Source organism: Galeopterus variegatus, unplaced genomic scaffold (assembly GCF_000696425.1).
Source record: "Galeopterus variegatus unplaced genomic scaffold, G_variegatus-3.0.2 Scaffold93, whole genome shotgun sequence".
NCBI lineage: Eukaryota > Metazoa > Chordata > Mammalia > Dermoptera > Cynocephalidae > Galeopterus > Galeopterus variegatus.
Window position 1 is genome coordinate 801,845 of NW_007726204.1, and position 14,147 is coordinate 815,991.

The 14,147-nt window shown below is 50.5% G+C and overlaps 3 protein-coding genes across 3 annotated transcripts in view; all 3 read right to left on the bottom strand.

Annotated features, from left to right (window-relative positions):
- TTC9B (tetratricopeptide repeat domain 9B) overlaps positions 1–145 on the bottom strand; it is a 2,451-nt gene extending 2,306 nt beyond the window's left edge. Inside the window, exon 1 of the mRNA XM_008582609.1 lies at positions 8–145. Within this exon, the coding sequence (XP_008580831.1) occupies positions 8–145 (138 nt within the window). The remainder of the gene's footprint in view (positions 1–7) is intronic.
- A 2,172-nt stretch (positions 146–2,317) lies between these two features.
- On the bottom strand, positions 2,318–6,304 carry CNTD2 (cyclin N-terminal domain containing 2). Its single transcript, XM_008582349.1, has 6 exons — positions 5,739–6,304; positions 4,991–5,080; positions 4,753–4,908; positions 4,018–4,176; positions 3,787–3,938; positions 2,318–3,073 (listed from the first exon to the last, which is right to left on the bottom strand). The coding sequence occupies exons 1-6, from the start codon at positions 5,841–5,843 to the stop codon at positions 2,908–2,910; spliced, it is 828 nt and encodes a 275-aa protein (XP_008580571.1). The 5' UTR covers positions 5,844–6,304; the 3' UTR covers positions 2,318–2,907.
- Positions 6,305–6,835: 531 nt separating this feature from the next.
- Positions 6,836–14,147, bottom strand: part of AKT2 (v-akt murine thymoma viral oncogene homolog 2) — a 62,298-nt gene continuing 54,986 nt past the window's right edge. The window contains exon 14 of the mRNA XM_008582340.1: positions 6,836–6,895. Within this exon, the coding sequence (XP_008580562.1) occupies positions 6,894–6,895 (2 nt within the window). The 3' untranslated portion in view covers positions 6,836–6,893. The remainder of the gene's footprint in view (positions 6,896–14,147) is intronic.

Consider the following 14,147-nt stretch of genomic DNA (forward strand, 5'->3'; position numbering starts at 1 on the left):
ACGGCTCTGGGGCCGGACCCGGACGAGCCGAGCCATGGCGGGGTCCCGGGCCGGGAGCCGGCGGGGAGAGGGCGGGAGGCGGGCGTGGCGGAGGCTCCGGGGCCGCGCTGAGCATCAGCACCGGGGACAGCGCGCCGCGCTGCATTGTGGGAAACTCCTGCGGCCGCCGCGGCAGCTGCCGCATCGCCCCCCGCGGGGCCGGTCCCCACCCTTTCTCCGCCCCCACACCTCCGTCAGCCGACTCCGGCTGCCCCCTATGGGTCTGGAGAAAGCCCTCAAGACCTCCCCAGGCTCACCTTCAAACCAGCCCAAGTCCCAGTTCTCCAGCCGGATGCTCCCGTGTACCCACTCCCCTACCCTCCCCACCCTCTTGCCTGCTCTCCTCCCCCGTGCCCAAAGCTCCTGAAGAATTCTAGAAGGAAAGGATGAGCCTGGGGGAAAGGGCTGAAAGATATCAAACTCCTGAAAAGCTGGTTTTCAGCCCACTGGCCATTTGGCTTATTGGATTAGGATATGAACTCAAGCTGCCCAAATTCGAATCCTTTCTTGTTTTCTCACTAGTTGTATGATTTGGACAGCTCACCTAAATTATCCGGAACTCCGTGTCCTCATCAGTAACATGGGACTATAATACCAACTTTGGAATTCGTTCGTTTATTTATACAAGAAATATTCACAAATATCTTTTCTGTGCCTGGCTCTGTGCTGCGTAACGCTGGAACACAGCAGAGACGGAGAGAACTTCACAACCCAACCTCACCGGGCCCCGGTCCACGGGGGCACAGACCAGTGAGCAGTGACACCCAGAGTGGGCTAGACGGGGAGGCACAGGCACAGGAGTCAGGGCTGGGATGGGGGAGACAGAGGCAGAGGGGTTAAGGCCAGGATGGGGAGGCACGACGGGCTGTAGAGGTCCAGGGGAGGCACCTGCCCGAGGCTGGGGGGTGGGTGGAGGCTTCCCGGAGGGGGGATAACTCTATGAACAAGAGAGACCTGCTTCTTGCTCTCATCCAGCTCACCGTCTAGGTGAGAAATCCAGTGAGACAAGTCCCCAGTCAGTGACATCCCAGAGTAAGCAGCACAGTAATAAGAGTCTTCAGGAAGGTAAACACGTTGGAGGCTTTCACGGGAAAAACTGAGGGCGCATGAGGTGATTTGAGTTTCCGTCCTCCTTACCCACCTACTGAGCTGTGGGACGTTGGCCAATTTCCTTGATCTTCCTCCACTTTGACTTTCTTCTGTGCAACATGATGATAACAAGTAAGTTACCTCGGAGTGGTTGTGGGGGCTGAATCATATTATGCAGGTAAAGCACTTAGCATAGGGCCTCACACAGGATGGATGGTTAACAACTGGCATTTCCTATCATCCATTAGACTCTGAGTCATGGGATCATAAGTGCCTGGTTCTGGAGCAGTATACATGCATAGTTGTTGGATGAATGAATGAATGAATGAATGAGTGAATACCTTATGTTTTACCATCCCTTCCCCCTCCCCCAGCCTGAGTTTCAGCCCCGAGAACCAAGCCTGTACCTCCGCTCTCCCTGCCCCCACCCCCGCCACAATCCTCCCGCTGGAGAGTCCATAGCAGATCCCACCCCACAGGCCAAAACCTGACCTCAGCCTCTCATCCCAATAGCAGCATTTGCCTCTATCTCTTGTACTTTGCTATGAAATGTTTTAGCTGAGCGAGTCTCTCCCCGATCCCTGGATTCCAACCTTGAACACCTCAGGGATGGAAACGTTTTTCTTCTCTGCACCTCCAAACCCAGGCTTAGTTAGGAATCTAATGCTCCTCAGTTTGAATTCCAGAGCAGTACACTCAACTTTCTGCACCTCAAGTGTGTGTTTGGTTTGGTTTGGGTCTTTGTTTGTTTGTTTGTTTGTTTGTTTTAAAAAGGATGACGGGTAAGGGGATCTTAACCCTTGACTTGGTGTTGTCAGCACCACGCTCACCCAAGTGTTTTAAAAAGGATGACGGGTAAGGGGATCTTAACCCTTGACTTGGTGTTGTCAGCACCACGCTCTCCCAAGTGAGCCACGGCCGGCTCTTGGTTTGGTTTTTAATTAAAAACATGGAGATCCATTGATTTATAATAAACGTTTTCTGACCTAGTAAATGACTAGGTATGGGACACAGTAGCAAACAGGGACAACTGTACCTACTCACAGTCCCGCTAGGATGCAATGATAACACTTTTACAACACCTCACAGGTGTTATGCATTGCCCTAAAGATTCGTGTGTATATTAGCTCGTCCTCACCACACCACTATGAGGTCGGTGCTATGATCACCCCCCGTTGACACTGCGACATTTCAGAAGTAAATCACTTCTCATTTATTGAACTTTTACTGTCAAGGACTCTTACTATCACAAACTGATGTTCTTCGCAGGCCGGCATGTGTGATGTGTCGGACTTGTACGACCACTTAAAAATACTGAATTAGTTGACAACGTATAAACGCAGAGATATTTATAACATTGCAGGTTTTCAGCTTCTGTTGAATAAGATTTGAAAACCTGGCGACATCAAGGTAGGATTTCTCATGACTGGGGTGGGCATTCTCAGTTGCCCACAGTCCCCATCCCTCGAAATTTCTTCCCAGTCCTGACGGGAGCCCAGTTTTATCCCGAGTGGCGCTTGGGGAAGTCCGACAGCGGCCCCTCGCGGACGAGTTGAGAATTTGCGTCTCATCTTCAGCAATATTAAGAAAGTTAGTGAGAACATCCAATCAGAGGGATGAGAGGCCTAGGAAGCGACCAATCAAAAGAGAGAGGGGAGCGGGAATTTGACCAATGAGGGTAGAGAGCGCTCAGAATAAAAGAAATTTTATTGAAGTGGGAGACAGACGCACACCAAGAGGTGTTTTTCTTTTTTTTTTTTTTTCACTGGGTCTCGGTGCTCAGGGAGGCCCAGGCTGGGGGCGGCGGAGCAGGCGCGCGGCGGCCAGGCTGGTGCCCTGGCGCTGGGGTCGCGCGTACTTGAGGAAGACGGCGGCTCGGCCCGGCGCGGGGCCTCGGAGCGCGGCTCGGGACATGCACGGTTCGAGAGGGCCCAGCTCCGCGGGGCTGCAGCAAGCAGACAGAGAAACTGAGGCAGAGGAAGGAGTGATGGAAAAGATGACCTATCCTAGGAGCTGGAGGCTTGAGGCGGAGTAAACACCTCCACGTGGGTCCCTGGGGGCGGCTCATGGGCTCTCTTGAGGTCAGACACATGTCCCACCTCAGCTGGAGTAGGGGACACCGAGGAGGGGCAGACACCCAATTCTCCCCACAGGTCACGGCTAGGGGGAAGCCAGGACCCGCGAGGAGGGAAGGAGTGTGACTGGGAGTGGACAGACATCCACTCTTCCCTGGGGGCACAGGCTGGCAGAAAAGATGATTTACGCTGCCACCCAGCGGCATGATGAACGGGATTAATGGTCCTAGCAGGTAAAGGGACACCCATCTGCGACCAGATACGGAACTGGAGGACTCGAGGCCTGGCAGACCCTTCACTCTCAACACTGGAACACAGAGCAACTTCCGAGCCCGAGAAAACTATCTTCCACTTAGGGGGGTAAGGTTAAGTGTCTCCAAATCTGGACAAACACCCCATTCTCATATACCCCCAGCGAAAAGCAAATGGGAACTTAAAAAATGCGACCCCCAAAAACTCAAGTCGAGGTGCTCCCCCCCCTAATAACTACCTCTCATTCTCTGAGACGCTAAAAACGGTGATCAGGAAGGGACGTCACTGAAGCCGCGGAGACCCTATCACAGGCCCTCAGCCGAGGCCATACCTGTAAAGCGCCGGCTCAGGCCTCGAGCCCGCACCGTTGAGCACGCGGTGAGCCAGGCTCAGAGCTGCAGCGGCGCGACGACCCGGCTCCCATCCCGCGGCCTCTGCCTCTAGCAAAGACAGCTCCAGGAAGTAGGTGGCAAGTAGCATCACCTGCCAGGGAGGCGGGTTGAACGTCAGACCACGCCCCTGCCCGCGCCCAGGCCACGCCCCTGACCACGCCCACGCGCACCTGGGGGCTGCTCCCCGCCAGCGCAGCAAGCAGCCCGAGGCACAGCAGCGGGCCCGGGTGGTGCAGCCGGAAATCCAAGCGGCTCAGGATGCGGCGCTCGGCGCGCAGCAGTTCAGCCGGTGAGAAGGAGCCGGCGCTCAGGAGGCAGAGGGAGGTGGGCTGTGGAATGGCGGGGAGCGGGTGGGGGAGAAAGGGGGGAGCCTCGAACTTCAGCTCTTTACTCCCTGCCTTGGAGTGCCTGGGATCGGTTCAGTCCAAGTTCCGGACCTCAGTTTCCTAGTCTGTAAAATGGGGCCATTTACTTGTGTCTGAAAGATGTGGAGAACACCGGCTTCAGAGTCGGAAAGACCGGGATCCAAGTTCAAACCTCACCATTACCCACTGTGTGACATGGCAAATCTCTCTGCCTCAGTTTGCTCTTCTGTAAAGCCGAGATACCACTCCCTACTTCACCAGGCAGTTCTGATTGGCACCGAGTTCATGCACGTTAACTATAACTACTGAAGATGGACTGTAATTACTGTAACTATTCCAGGATGACTCCAAGTCCCAACCGTTCGACTTTGGGCAAATGTCTTTCTCCGGGCCTCAGTCTCCTCCTCTGTTAGAGGGGCACATTGGCAGCCCCTACCTCATACGGATATGTTAGCTTCCAAGAGTACGGAAAGCGTTAGGCACACAGTAGGCATTTGATCAGTGACTACGGCAAAGACTCCCACCCCACCCCGGAAGTACCTCGGGAAGCACGCACTCTTCCATTTTACACGCCACGAACAAGCAGGCCACGCCCAGCAGCTGAAGGCGGTGTAGACGCACTCGGCCCGCGCACAGGTAGGAATCGAGCAGGTGTACAGCCAGGTAAAGCGTGTCTCCCGCCAAACCCAGGTACTCCTGCGGAGAGGCATGGGTGATCACTGAGGTCCCGGGCGGCGATGCGTCCCGGGCCCAGCCCCGCACCCTCCCCGGCACGTACATGCACTTGGACCAGCCAGTCCACCACTAGAGCGCGCATCTCTGGGGTCACGGTGCGGGGCAGGGCCCTCGGGGGCAGCGCGCGGCACACCTGGAGAGGAACGGCCTCGTTCTCCACACCTGTGCCTCAGTTTCTCTCCTGAGCCCCCACCCTGGTTGCAGCAATCACCTCCTGCCAGTTGGATGTCTCACGAGAGTGCCACACCCAAACTGGCCTCCTAATGTGCTTCTCTTTTGTGTCCCCATCTAGGACTCTGGACTTTGTTCTAGACACCTCTCTACCCACCTGTGTAGTCTGCAGCCCCCATAGCCACTCGACCCCCTGGGCATCTCCCCCTGCGTTCCCAGACTCCACTCTTGACCACCAATCCTAAACCCATTCCCCTCAGAGCACCTAGAAGGGTCCTTCTAGGCTGGCCGGATGCTCAGTTGGTTAGAGTGTGGGTGCTGATAACACCAAGGTCACAGATTTGGATCCCTGTACTAGCCAGCCACACACACACATAAAAATAAAACATAAAAGAAGGGTTTTTTCAAAGACAGATCTGACAAAGGAACTCCCCCACTTAGAAGTATTCTGTGGCTCCCAGTACCCTTAGGAGAAAATCCTAATGACTCTCAGGCCCTGCCCCTTCTCCGTCACCTCTTCCCTGTTTCCCCTCACGACCCACACTGCAGCCACACCAGCCTTCTTTTTGGCTTCTAGACTATGCCAACCCTCATTTCTGCCCCAGGGCCTTTGTACTTACTGTTCCCAAGGTCCTTCTCCAAATCCTCGCATTGCCTTCTCCGTCACTCAAGTCCCAGCTAAAATTTCTCTTTATACTTTCTATATACTCTTCCCTCCACTGCATCGCTATCTCATCACTTTATTTTCAAAGTATTTTCATATTGAAGGCACCCAGGGTTTCCCTGTGTGTTTCGTGTGTTTGCCCCGCTAGGCTGCCAGCACCACGAGGGCAGGACTTCTGTCCAGGTCACAGGTGTGTCTCTCAGTTCCTAACAGAGACCCTGGCCAAAGAGAGGCACTCACGAGATGTTGGTTAAATATATTCACCCCTTCAGTATTTCTTCCGGCAGTACCTATCTCACACAGATGTCTGAGGACCCCCGTGGGTCTCTTTTGGTCTTTGTGGCCCTTCTTTAATTACTGAATATATTTGCTTGTCTGTGTCCCCCAAATGAGGACAGGCTGTGTTGATCATCACAGCATCTCCAGTGCCTAGAACATGCTCAAAAACATTTGTTAATAAGTCGCTAAATATGTTAAACAAATACATGTGGGGACAAGTACGAGGGACTATGAAACAGCAAAGCGGGGACTGCAAACGGCCTTTGGAGGGTAGGAACAGGCATTCCGAGCGGGTAACTGTGAGAGGGGAAAAAATCCTAGAAGCTGGGGGCAGGCATGTGGGGACAAGTACGAGGGACTATGAAACAGCAAAGCGGGGACTGCAAACGGCCTTTGGAGGGTGGGAACAGGCATTCCGAGCGGGTAACTGTGAGAGGGGAAAAAATCCTAGAAGCTGGGGGCAGGGGCGCTGGACAGTCAGAGGAGACGAGGCTGGCGAGATGGAGCTGGGAAACGCCTGTTGAATGCGTGCTGGGCAAGTGGGCCGGCTTTGGCCTCCTCTAACCCGAACCCCTGGGCTGCCCTCCAGAGGTGGGGGCGGCGCCAGAGTGGTCTGCGGCCCGCGGGTCCGCTCACCAAGACTTCCGCGAAGATGTCCCCGGCGTACTCGCGTTCTCCCTCCAGCCCCAGCGCGCTCAGCGCCTCCTCCAGCCCCGGCGGTGTGCACGGCCCCAGGGGCCTTTCCGGGCGTCCTGGGGAGACACTCGTGCCCGCGGGGACGCTGTTAGGGACTGCGGCGCTCGGAGGCTCTGCATTGAGGGAGGCTGCGGGACTCTGCAAGGGAGAGGGGCTGGGGGTCAGCGTCTGGGGGGAGACCAGGGCCGGGAGGTGGGCCCGTGCCTCTCACCAGCATCCTGCAGACTGGCGTCGCGGACGAAGCCAAGCGCCTACAATCTCCAGCTGGAAAGGGGAACCAGTGGCGGCGCTTTAAAAGCGCCTGGGCGCATGCGTACCGAGTTCGCCACCCCGAGCAGGTGCATATACGAAGGTGAATGCTACTCACGCTGCCTCTGCCTCCTCCAAACCCTCTAAGGCCAGGCAGCTGGAGTCAGATCCTCGTCCTGCTGCTCAAAGGAGCCCCTCTGAGCCTCACTTTCCTCAACCATTAAGTAGGGATTATTTTAAAATTTAGCCGACAGGGTTGTCCTGAGGATTTTATAATACTGTGTTTTAAGCGTCCAGCACAGGGCCTGATACAGTAAAAGCTCAAGACATGGGCGCTATAGATCACTTAACAAATATTTAAGGCAGACCCCTGTCCTGTGCACTAAGCATTCAGGGGTGAACAGGTCACCTGTGGTTCTTGGCTTTACCAAGCCCACGGTCTAGCGCTGAGATTATGATAGGGACAAGTCACCAGCAATTGGTCCGGACTAGTGCAGCGGCCTCCTGGCTGCTCTCCCTGTTCCCATCTCCTACAGCTCGTTCCCCACATGCAAGCAAAGGGATCCTGTGCACGCCTATGTCAGATCACACCCTGACTCTAGTCAGAACTCCTTCATGGCTCCCATCTCCCTCAAGCTGAAGGCCCATGATGCCCTGTGTTATCTGCCCCCACCACACACACACCCCTCTGAACTCATCTACCCCACTGCACTCACTCAGTCCTCTTCTGGCCTCCTGACCCTTCCTCACCCACACCAAGCATGCTCCTACCTCAGGGCCTTTGCACTGGCTAGTCCCTCTGCCTGAAATGCTCTTCCCTCAGAGATCATGCTGCCCTCCCAAACCTCCTTTGTTTACTCAGATATTACCTTCTCCATGAAAAGTGTCATCCTAACCATTTCCTGTCTCCATTCTCCCCACTTATTCTCTTCTTAGCACTTACTATCTTCTAATCAACCATATACTGTCCTGTCTACTGTCTCCCTCCTAACTTGAGTGCAAGGGCAGGGCTTTTTGCCTGCTGTTTTTTTGTTTTGTTTTTTCTACTGTTGTATACCCAGTGCCTAGAACAGAACCTGGAACATAAATGAGTACCTATTGGTGCTCAATAAATATTTGTTGAATGAATGAGTGAAAAGACTGGATGTAATTTAGAGATAGTGGTCCAGGAGGGCCTCTCCGACGAAGTGACATTGGAACTCAAACCTGAAAAAGGAGAAAGCCAGAAAGCCAGAGGGGAGAATATTATAAGTGGAGAGAACAGCATAAGCAAAGGCACAGAGGCAGGAAAGAGCTTACTATTTTCAAGTGTTGAGACGTCAGTGAGGCTGGAAAAGTGAGCAAGGGATAGAGTGTGAGATGTTGGACCAATGGCTTCCTGTCATACCAAAAGCCAAACTCCTCACCCTGGCCAAAGTTCCCTTTGGCCCATTGTTAACTCACTAACCTCCTCTCCTTCCATTCTCCCCCTCCCTCACTTCACTTTGAGAAACCTGGCCTCCTTATGTTCCCCAGATATCTGAGACACCTGCCTGCCTCAGGGCCTTTGCACTTGCTGTTCCTACTGCCTACAACGCTCTTCCCCCAGAGATCCACCTGGCTTACTCTTCATTTAGGTTTCTGCTCAAATGTTACTTGAGGCCTTCCTTGGCCCCCTATCTAAAGTAGTCACCCAGTCACCACCAGATCGATCTTTTAATTCTCTGCACCTCACATATTTGATAAATTATGTTGTTTTCTAAGAGCAGGGCTGTGTTTGGCCCATCTTGTCTGTGGCTGTGACTTCAGCACCCATAACAGTACCTGGCTCATAGTAGGGGGCTCAGTATCTTTGTTAAATGAATGAAAGCAGGGTTATTTGGGTCTGTACCCCTAGACAGATCGGGGCACTACTCTATCCCAGGGAAGGTCTCATCTGACTCTTCCTTGAATCCCATGGCTGGTGCAGAGCAGACATCAAGTGTTTATCAAATGACTGAGTGAAGGGCTTGGCACTGCTCTTACTTAAGCTGCCCTGAAGGACAAAGGAGAGAAGAGCCCAGCCTTGGAGAAGACCAGCCAGCACCTCCTTCCACCAATCCCTCCCTGCCTCAGTTCCTTCTCTGGAAAGGCAAGAGGGAGGAGGTGGCCCCTGCCTTGGGGACCAGTAGACATCACAGGGATTTGAGGAGGACCAGTCTCATAAGACCCCATGTGGAATCTGCTTCAACATGTAAATCACAGGAAAGCCATATGAAGCTTATAGGTTTGTGGGAGTTCATTATACTGTCTGCTTTTATGAGGGTTGGAACATTGCCATAGGAAAAAAGTTTTACTTTTCAAAATGTGACATGAGCCTAACTGTATTTCAGATACATAATATAACCACATGGGGTGAAGGGGGGTAGGGAAGGGCTAATCGAAGTCATTTTGGGGCACAGTATTTTGACTGTACACCCTCAACTAAAGGCAAAAAGAACATACTGAACTGTGGTAAGAAGCCTTCTTTTTCAGGGTAGTGTGGGTTAGCAACACTTGAGCTATATTCTAGAATAGAGCAAATATATTGTGGTCAAGGGGAGTCAGGTTTTGCACTCTCAGAGAATGGGTGTACAAATATGGATAGGAAAGTTAGAGTGAACCTTAGTGTTGCAGTGGAATCAGCGATAAAATTGTGTGACCCCGTGGTTGTTACTATATAGAAATAGGCATTGTGTGTGCATGCATACGTCTCCTAGTTTAGTCCACAGACAGGGCCTGAGAGCAGTGGCCCTCCCAACAGCGATGAGCTCACCTAGAGTCCAGATCTTGGCTTCTTCATTGAAAGGAACCAGTGCTACTTAGAGAAATGACTGATTCCCGGGGAAGTCACACAACAGAGGGTATGAGATCAGGAACAACTCTGTGTGGCAGAAAGTAAGGAAGTGTTCTAATGACAGAGCAGGTCAAACAGCTACAGAAGCCACTAGCCAAATCTAGAACAATTTGACCATCAAGATAATGATAGTAATGGGTCACAAATCACTGAATAAAATTAGAATACAAGCTCACTCTGATATAACAAGGGTGGGTGGTGGGGAGGAAAAGCTCTTACCTTTGAAATGCGAACTAATAAAATGTAGAAGGAACGATGGAAAGTCATATTTGGCAACCACCATAGCATTAAATGTTTCAGGCAAGAAACATCAACACCAATGTTAAAACTAGTAGTGAACATTTGATGAGAATCTAGATATTTGCAGTCTCAAAGTATCTCTACACAAGATGCTTGCTACAGAGGGAAAGTAGTAATTTTACAGTGGAGAAACCTGAGACACTGCATCTTAACCAAGGGATCAAAGTCATTACCAGTCACAGGACAAATCATCCTCATGTGCCTCCTGATAGGATGCCCTGAAAAGGGCACATCACTTCTCGGAATTCCTGCCCAAAACAGCTTGCCTGCTGTTTCCACGAGGAAACATCAGGCAACAAACCCTGTGGGACATTCTGCAAAAAATAACTATCCTGTGAGTTTCAAACTGACAACTGAATGCAACATGTGAGCCTGGACTGAGTCATTACCCAGGATTTTTTTTTTTTTTTCCTATACAAGGACATTGAGCGTGACCATTAGTAAAATTTGATTAAACTCTGTAGAGAAAAGCATTGTTTCAAGCATTGTTTTAATGTTAACTTCCTGACCTTGACCGTTAGAATGCAGTTACATAAAAGAATATTTTTGTTTTAGGACAGATGTGTAAACATGAAGTGGGGGAGAGAAGAGAGGGAGGAAATAAAATAACTGTAGTAAAATGCTATCTAGCTTTTTTATATAAAATTTTTATTTTCAAGATTTACAGAAAGTTGCAAAGATACGAGTGTTCCCATCTACCCCACACCCAGTTTCTCCTACTATTAACATCATAAAGTAGTGTGGTACATTTATCACAATCAGTGAACCAATATTGATTATTAACTGAAATTCATGCTTTATTCAGACTTCCTGACCTTTCCCCTGATATCCTTTCCCCGTTTCAGGAGACCACATTACATTCAGTCATCATGTCTCCTTAGGCTTCTCTCAGCTATGCTGCTTTCTCAGACTTGTCTTGTTTTGAACGATCTGGACAGTTTTGAGGACTATTGATCAGGTATTTGGTGTTATCAGCACCACATCCTAACCAACTGAGCTGCCCAGCCCTCGTATTATCTTTTAATTCCATTTTGTCCACAAACATGTTTAAGTACCCTCAAACTGTCAGCACGACTTAGGGTTGACGTTGATCTTCGTCACCTGGCTGACGCGGTGGTTTGTCAGGTTTCTTTCCTGAAAAATTACTTCCCCACACTCCATAGTGTGCTCTTTGGAGGAGTCACTACGTCGCCCATGCCTGAGCAGTGGGGGTATGCGCCCTCTCCTCGAAGGTGGAGTGTCTCCAGAAATTATTTGTAATTTTCTACACATTTATCTGTTCTCCCCATTTATTTCATACTTTGAGTAGAATCCAATACGAGGCTATTTATTTTGTTGCTCAAACTGTTTTCAGCTTTAGCCACTGGAGCTCTTGCGGTGGTTTGTCAGGTTTCTTTCCTGAAAAATTACTTCCCCACACTCCATAGTGTGCTCTTTGGAGGAGTCACTACGTAGCCATGCCTGAGCAGTGGGGGTATGCGCCCTCTCCTCGAAGGTGGAGTGTCTCCAGAAATTATTTGTGATTTTCTACACATTTATCTGTTCTCCCCATTTATTTCATACTTTGAGTAGAACCCAATACGAGGCTATTTATTTTGTTGCTCAAACTGTTTTCAGCTTTAGCCACTGGAGCTCTTTCTGTTGACTCCTGTGTCCCTTTCACATACTCCCATCAGTGGAAGGGTTTGTTTTCTTGGCACTACAAGATGCTCCAGGCTCATCTTGTATATTTCTTGCCCTGATACTAGAATCATCTCAGGATTCTTTTTGAAAGTTTAAATTTTCTGCAAGTCTACAAATTATTTCAAAATTTAAAATATGCGAATCACTACGTTTTTTGTTTTGTTTTTTTGGAAAGCTATCTGACATGTATTGAAGTCCTGTAGGCCACAAATATAAAAACACAAGTGCAGTAAAGATGGATCTTTAAGGGCTGGCCCGGTGGCGCACTGGAGAGTGCACCGCTTGGGAATGTGGCGGCACTCCCGCCGAGGGTTCGGATCCCATGTGGAGACCGGTTCCCGCTCACTGGCTGAGCGCGGTGCAGGCGCAACACCGAGGGTTGCGATCCCGTTGCTGGTCCCCGGTACGGGCGCGACACTGAGGGTTGCGATCCCGTTACCGGTCAGTAAAAAAGACAAAAAGGTAAAAAAAAAAAAAGATGGATCTTTAAGGTTTATTACAGCACTGTTGGGAGCAACAAAAAAATGAAACCAAGTGAGTTCCTGTCAACGGGGGGTGGCTGACTCAGTTGAGGTGCATCTACCACCTCGTGAAGCAACTGGAAAGCATGAGATAGCAATGTCCATGAGGGGTTGCCCAAAGTGCAAAAGAGTGGCTAAAAGAAAACCTCTTTTTTACCAATGACCCAGCACGCCCTATTGATTGACATATGTTGGTAGGAGCAAGGGTAAGATGGAGCAGTACATACCCCAAGGGCTTGGCAGTAACTGGGAGGAAAGGGTTATGCAAAAAGCAGAAGGAAACCGCCTTCTTATGATGCAGCATCCATTGGCAGAGAGAGGCAATCTGAGTACCAAAATGAGTACTCAAGGCCCTAGGGTCTTGGGTGACTTTTCCTTCCTTCCTTACATTTTTCTTTTGCTTGTGTTACTCTTTATACACACAAACAAAAAAACATGAATTTTTAAAAATGCATATTGCATAAGACAGATTAATCTACTCAAAATTTAATTGGTAAAATTTTATTAAAACTTTTCAACCTCAAAATTCCCCTTTGGGAAGTTCTACAGAAATAAGAAGCACCAAAACATCTAAGGATATACGTTCAACCAAAGGAAGCCACTGATTAAACTCTGGGACCCCATCCCGTGGAATATGAGACAAGTGATAAAAGAATGAGGTAGACGGGAACGTACCCACACTGGGAGATCAGCATCCTACTGTGATGGGAGAGAAATTTTAACATCGGTCATCTCAGGGGGCTGAGAGTAGAGGAAAAAGTAAAAGGCTTTTCTTTATAGGCTTCTCAGTTCATCTTATGACCACCTGGGCATACTTTTATAATTAAATAAACAATAAAATCCATATAGAATTTGAAAAACAAACCACCACCACTACCAGGAGTCTTACAAGGGGTCTTCAGAAAGTTCATGGAAAGATTTGTCTTATGTCATTTCCACCTTTCCACAAACTTTCTAAAGTAACCTCGTAACTATAACTAACGCAGATTTCTGTAAATTGGATCTGACTTTTCTGATTCCCTCACTTAAAATCTCAGAGACTCCATGTCTGTGATGCCCTAACACCTTCTGGCAAAACTGGAAATTAAATTCATCTGTACCAGGCCCTCTGGACAGCAGGGCTCTGCAAGACACAGCCCTGGTCCCTGGGTCGGGGGGGGGGGGACATTCCAATTCAGCCAGTGCCCAGCCAACGCGGGCCACGTGACTCAAACCTAGGAGCTGCAGGGGCCAAGCATACAGCCAGCATAGAGGGGAACAGTTGTCACAGTACTGACTCACAGAGCTGTGAGTGGCTGAAACCACAGGCTCAGGTGCTCCCAGCTGAGAGCAACCACAAACAATTAATACACCACAAACTTTGTAATGGAATTTGGGGGGCCCTGAGGCTTCCCAGTTTAACATAAACAGGGAGGGGATGTGGCAGGCCCCACTCTAGGGCTCAAAGGCCACGTGGAATGAACTGCTCCCTCACACTCCTCCCAGGGTTCAATGACACCACACACACCCTTCCTTGTGCTGATCCACCCAAACCTCCCATCCACCCCTCCACCCCACCTCTTTTAGCCTAAGCAGCATCTGAGGGCTTAGAAAGGTCTCTGTTCACCTCACCCCACCTTAGGTCCAGGGAGCCCCCCCAAACTCCTCAGCAGCTTCAACCTCACAGCACCTGCCTGAGCCCGTGCACATGCCACCCCAGCTGCCCAAGTCCCGAGCTCGTTCCCACCTCTGTGCCCCTGCTCAATTCACCCTCTCCCACCCCTGCCTCAACAGGGCCTTCTGA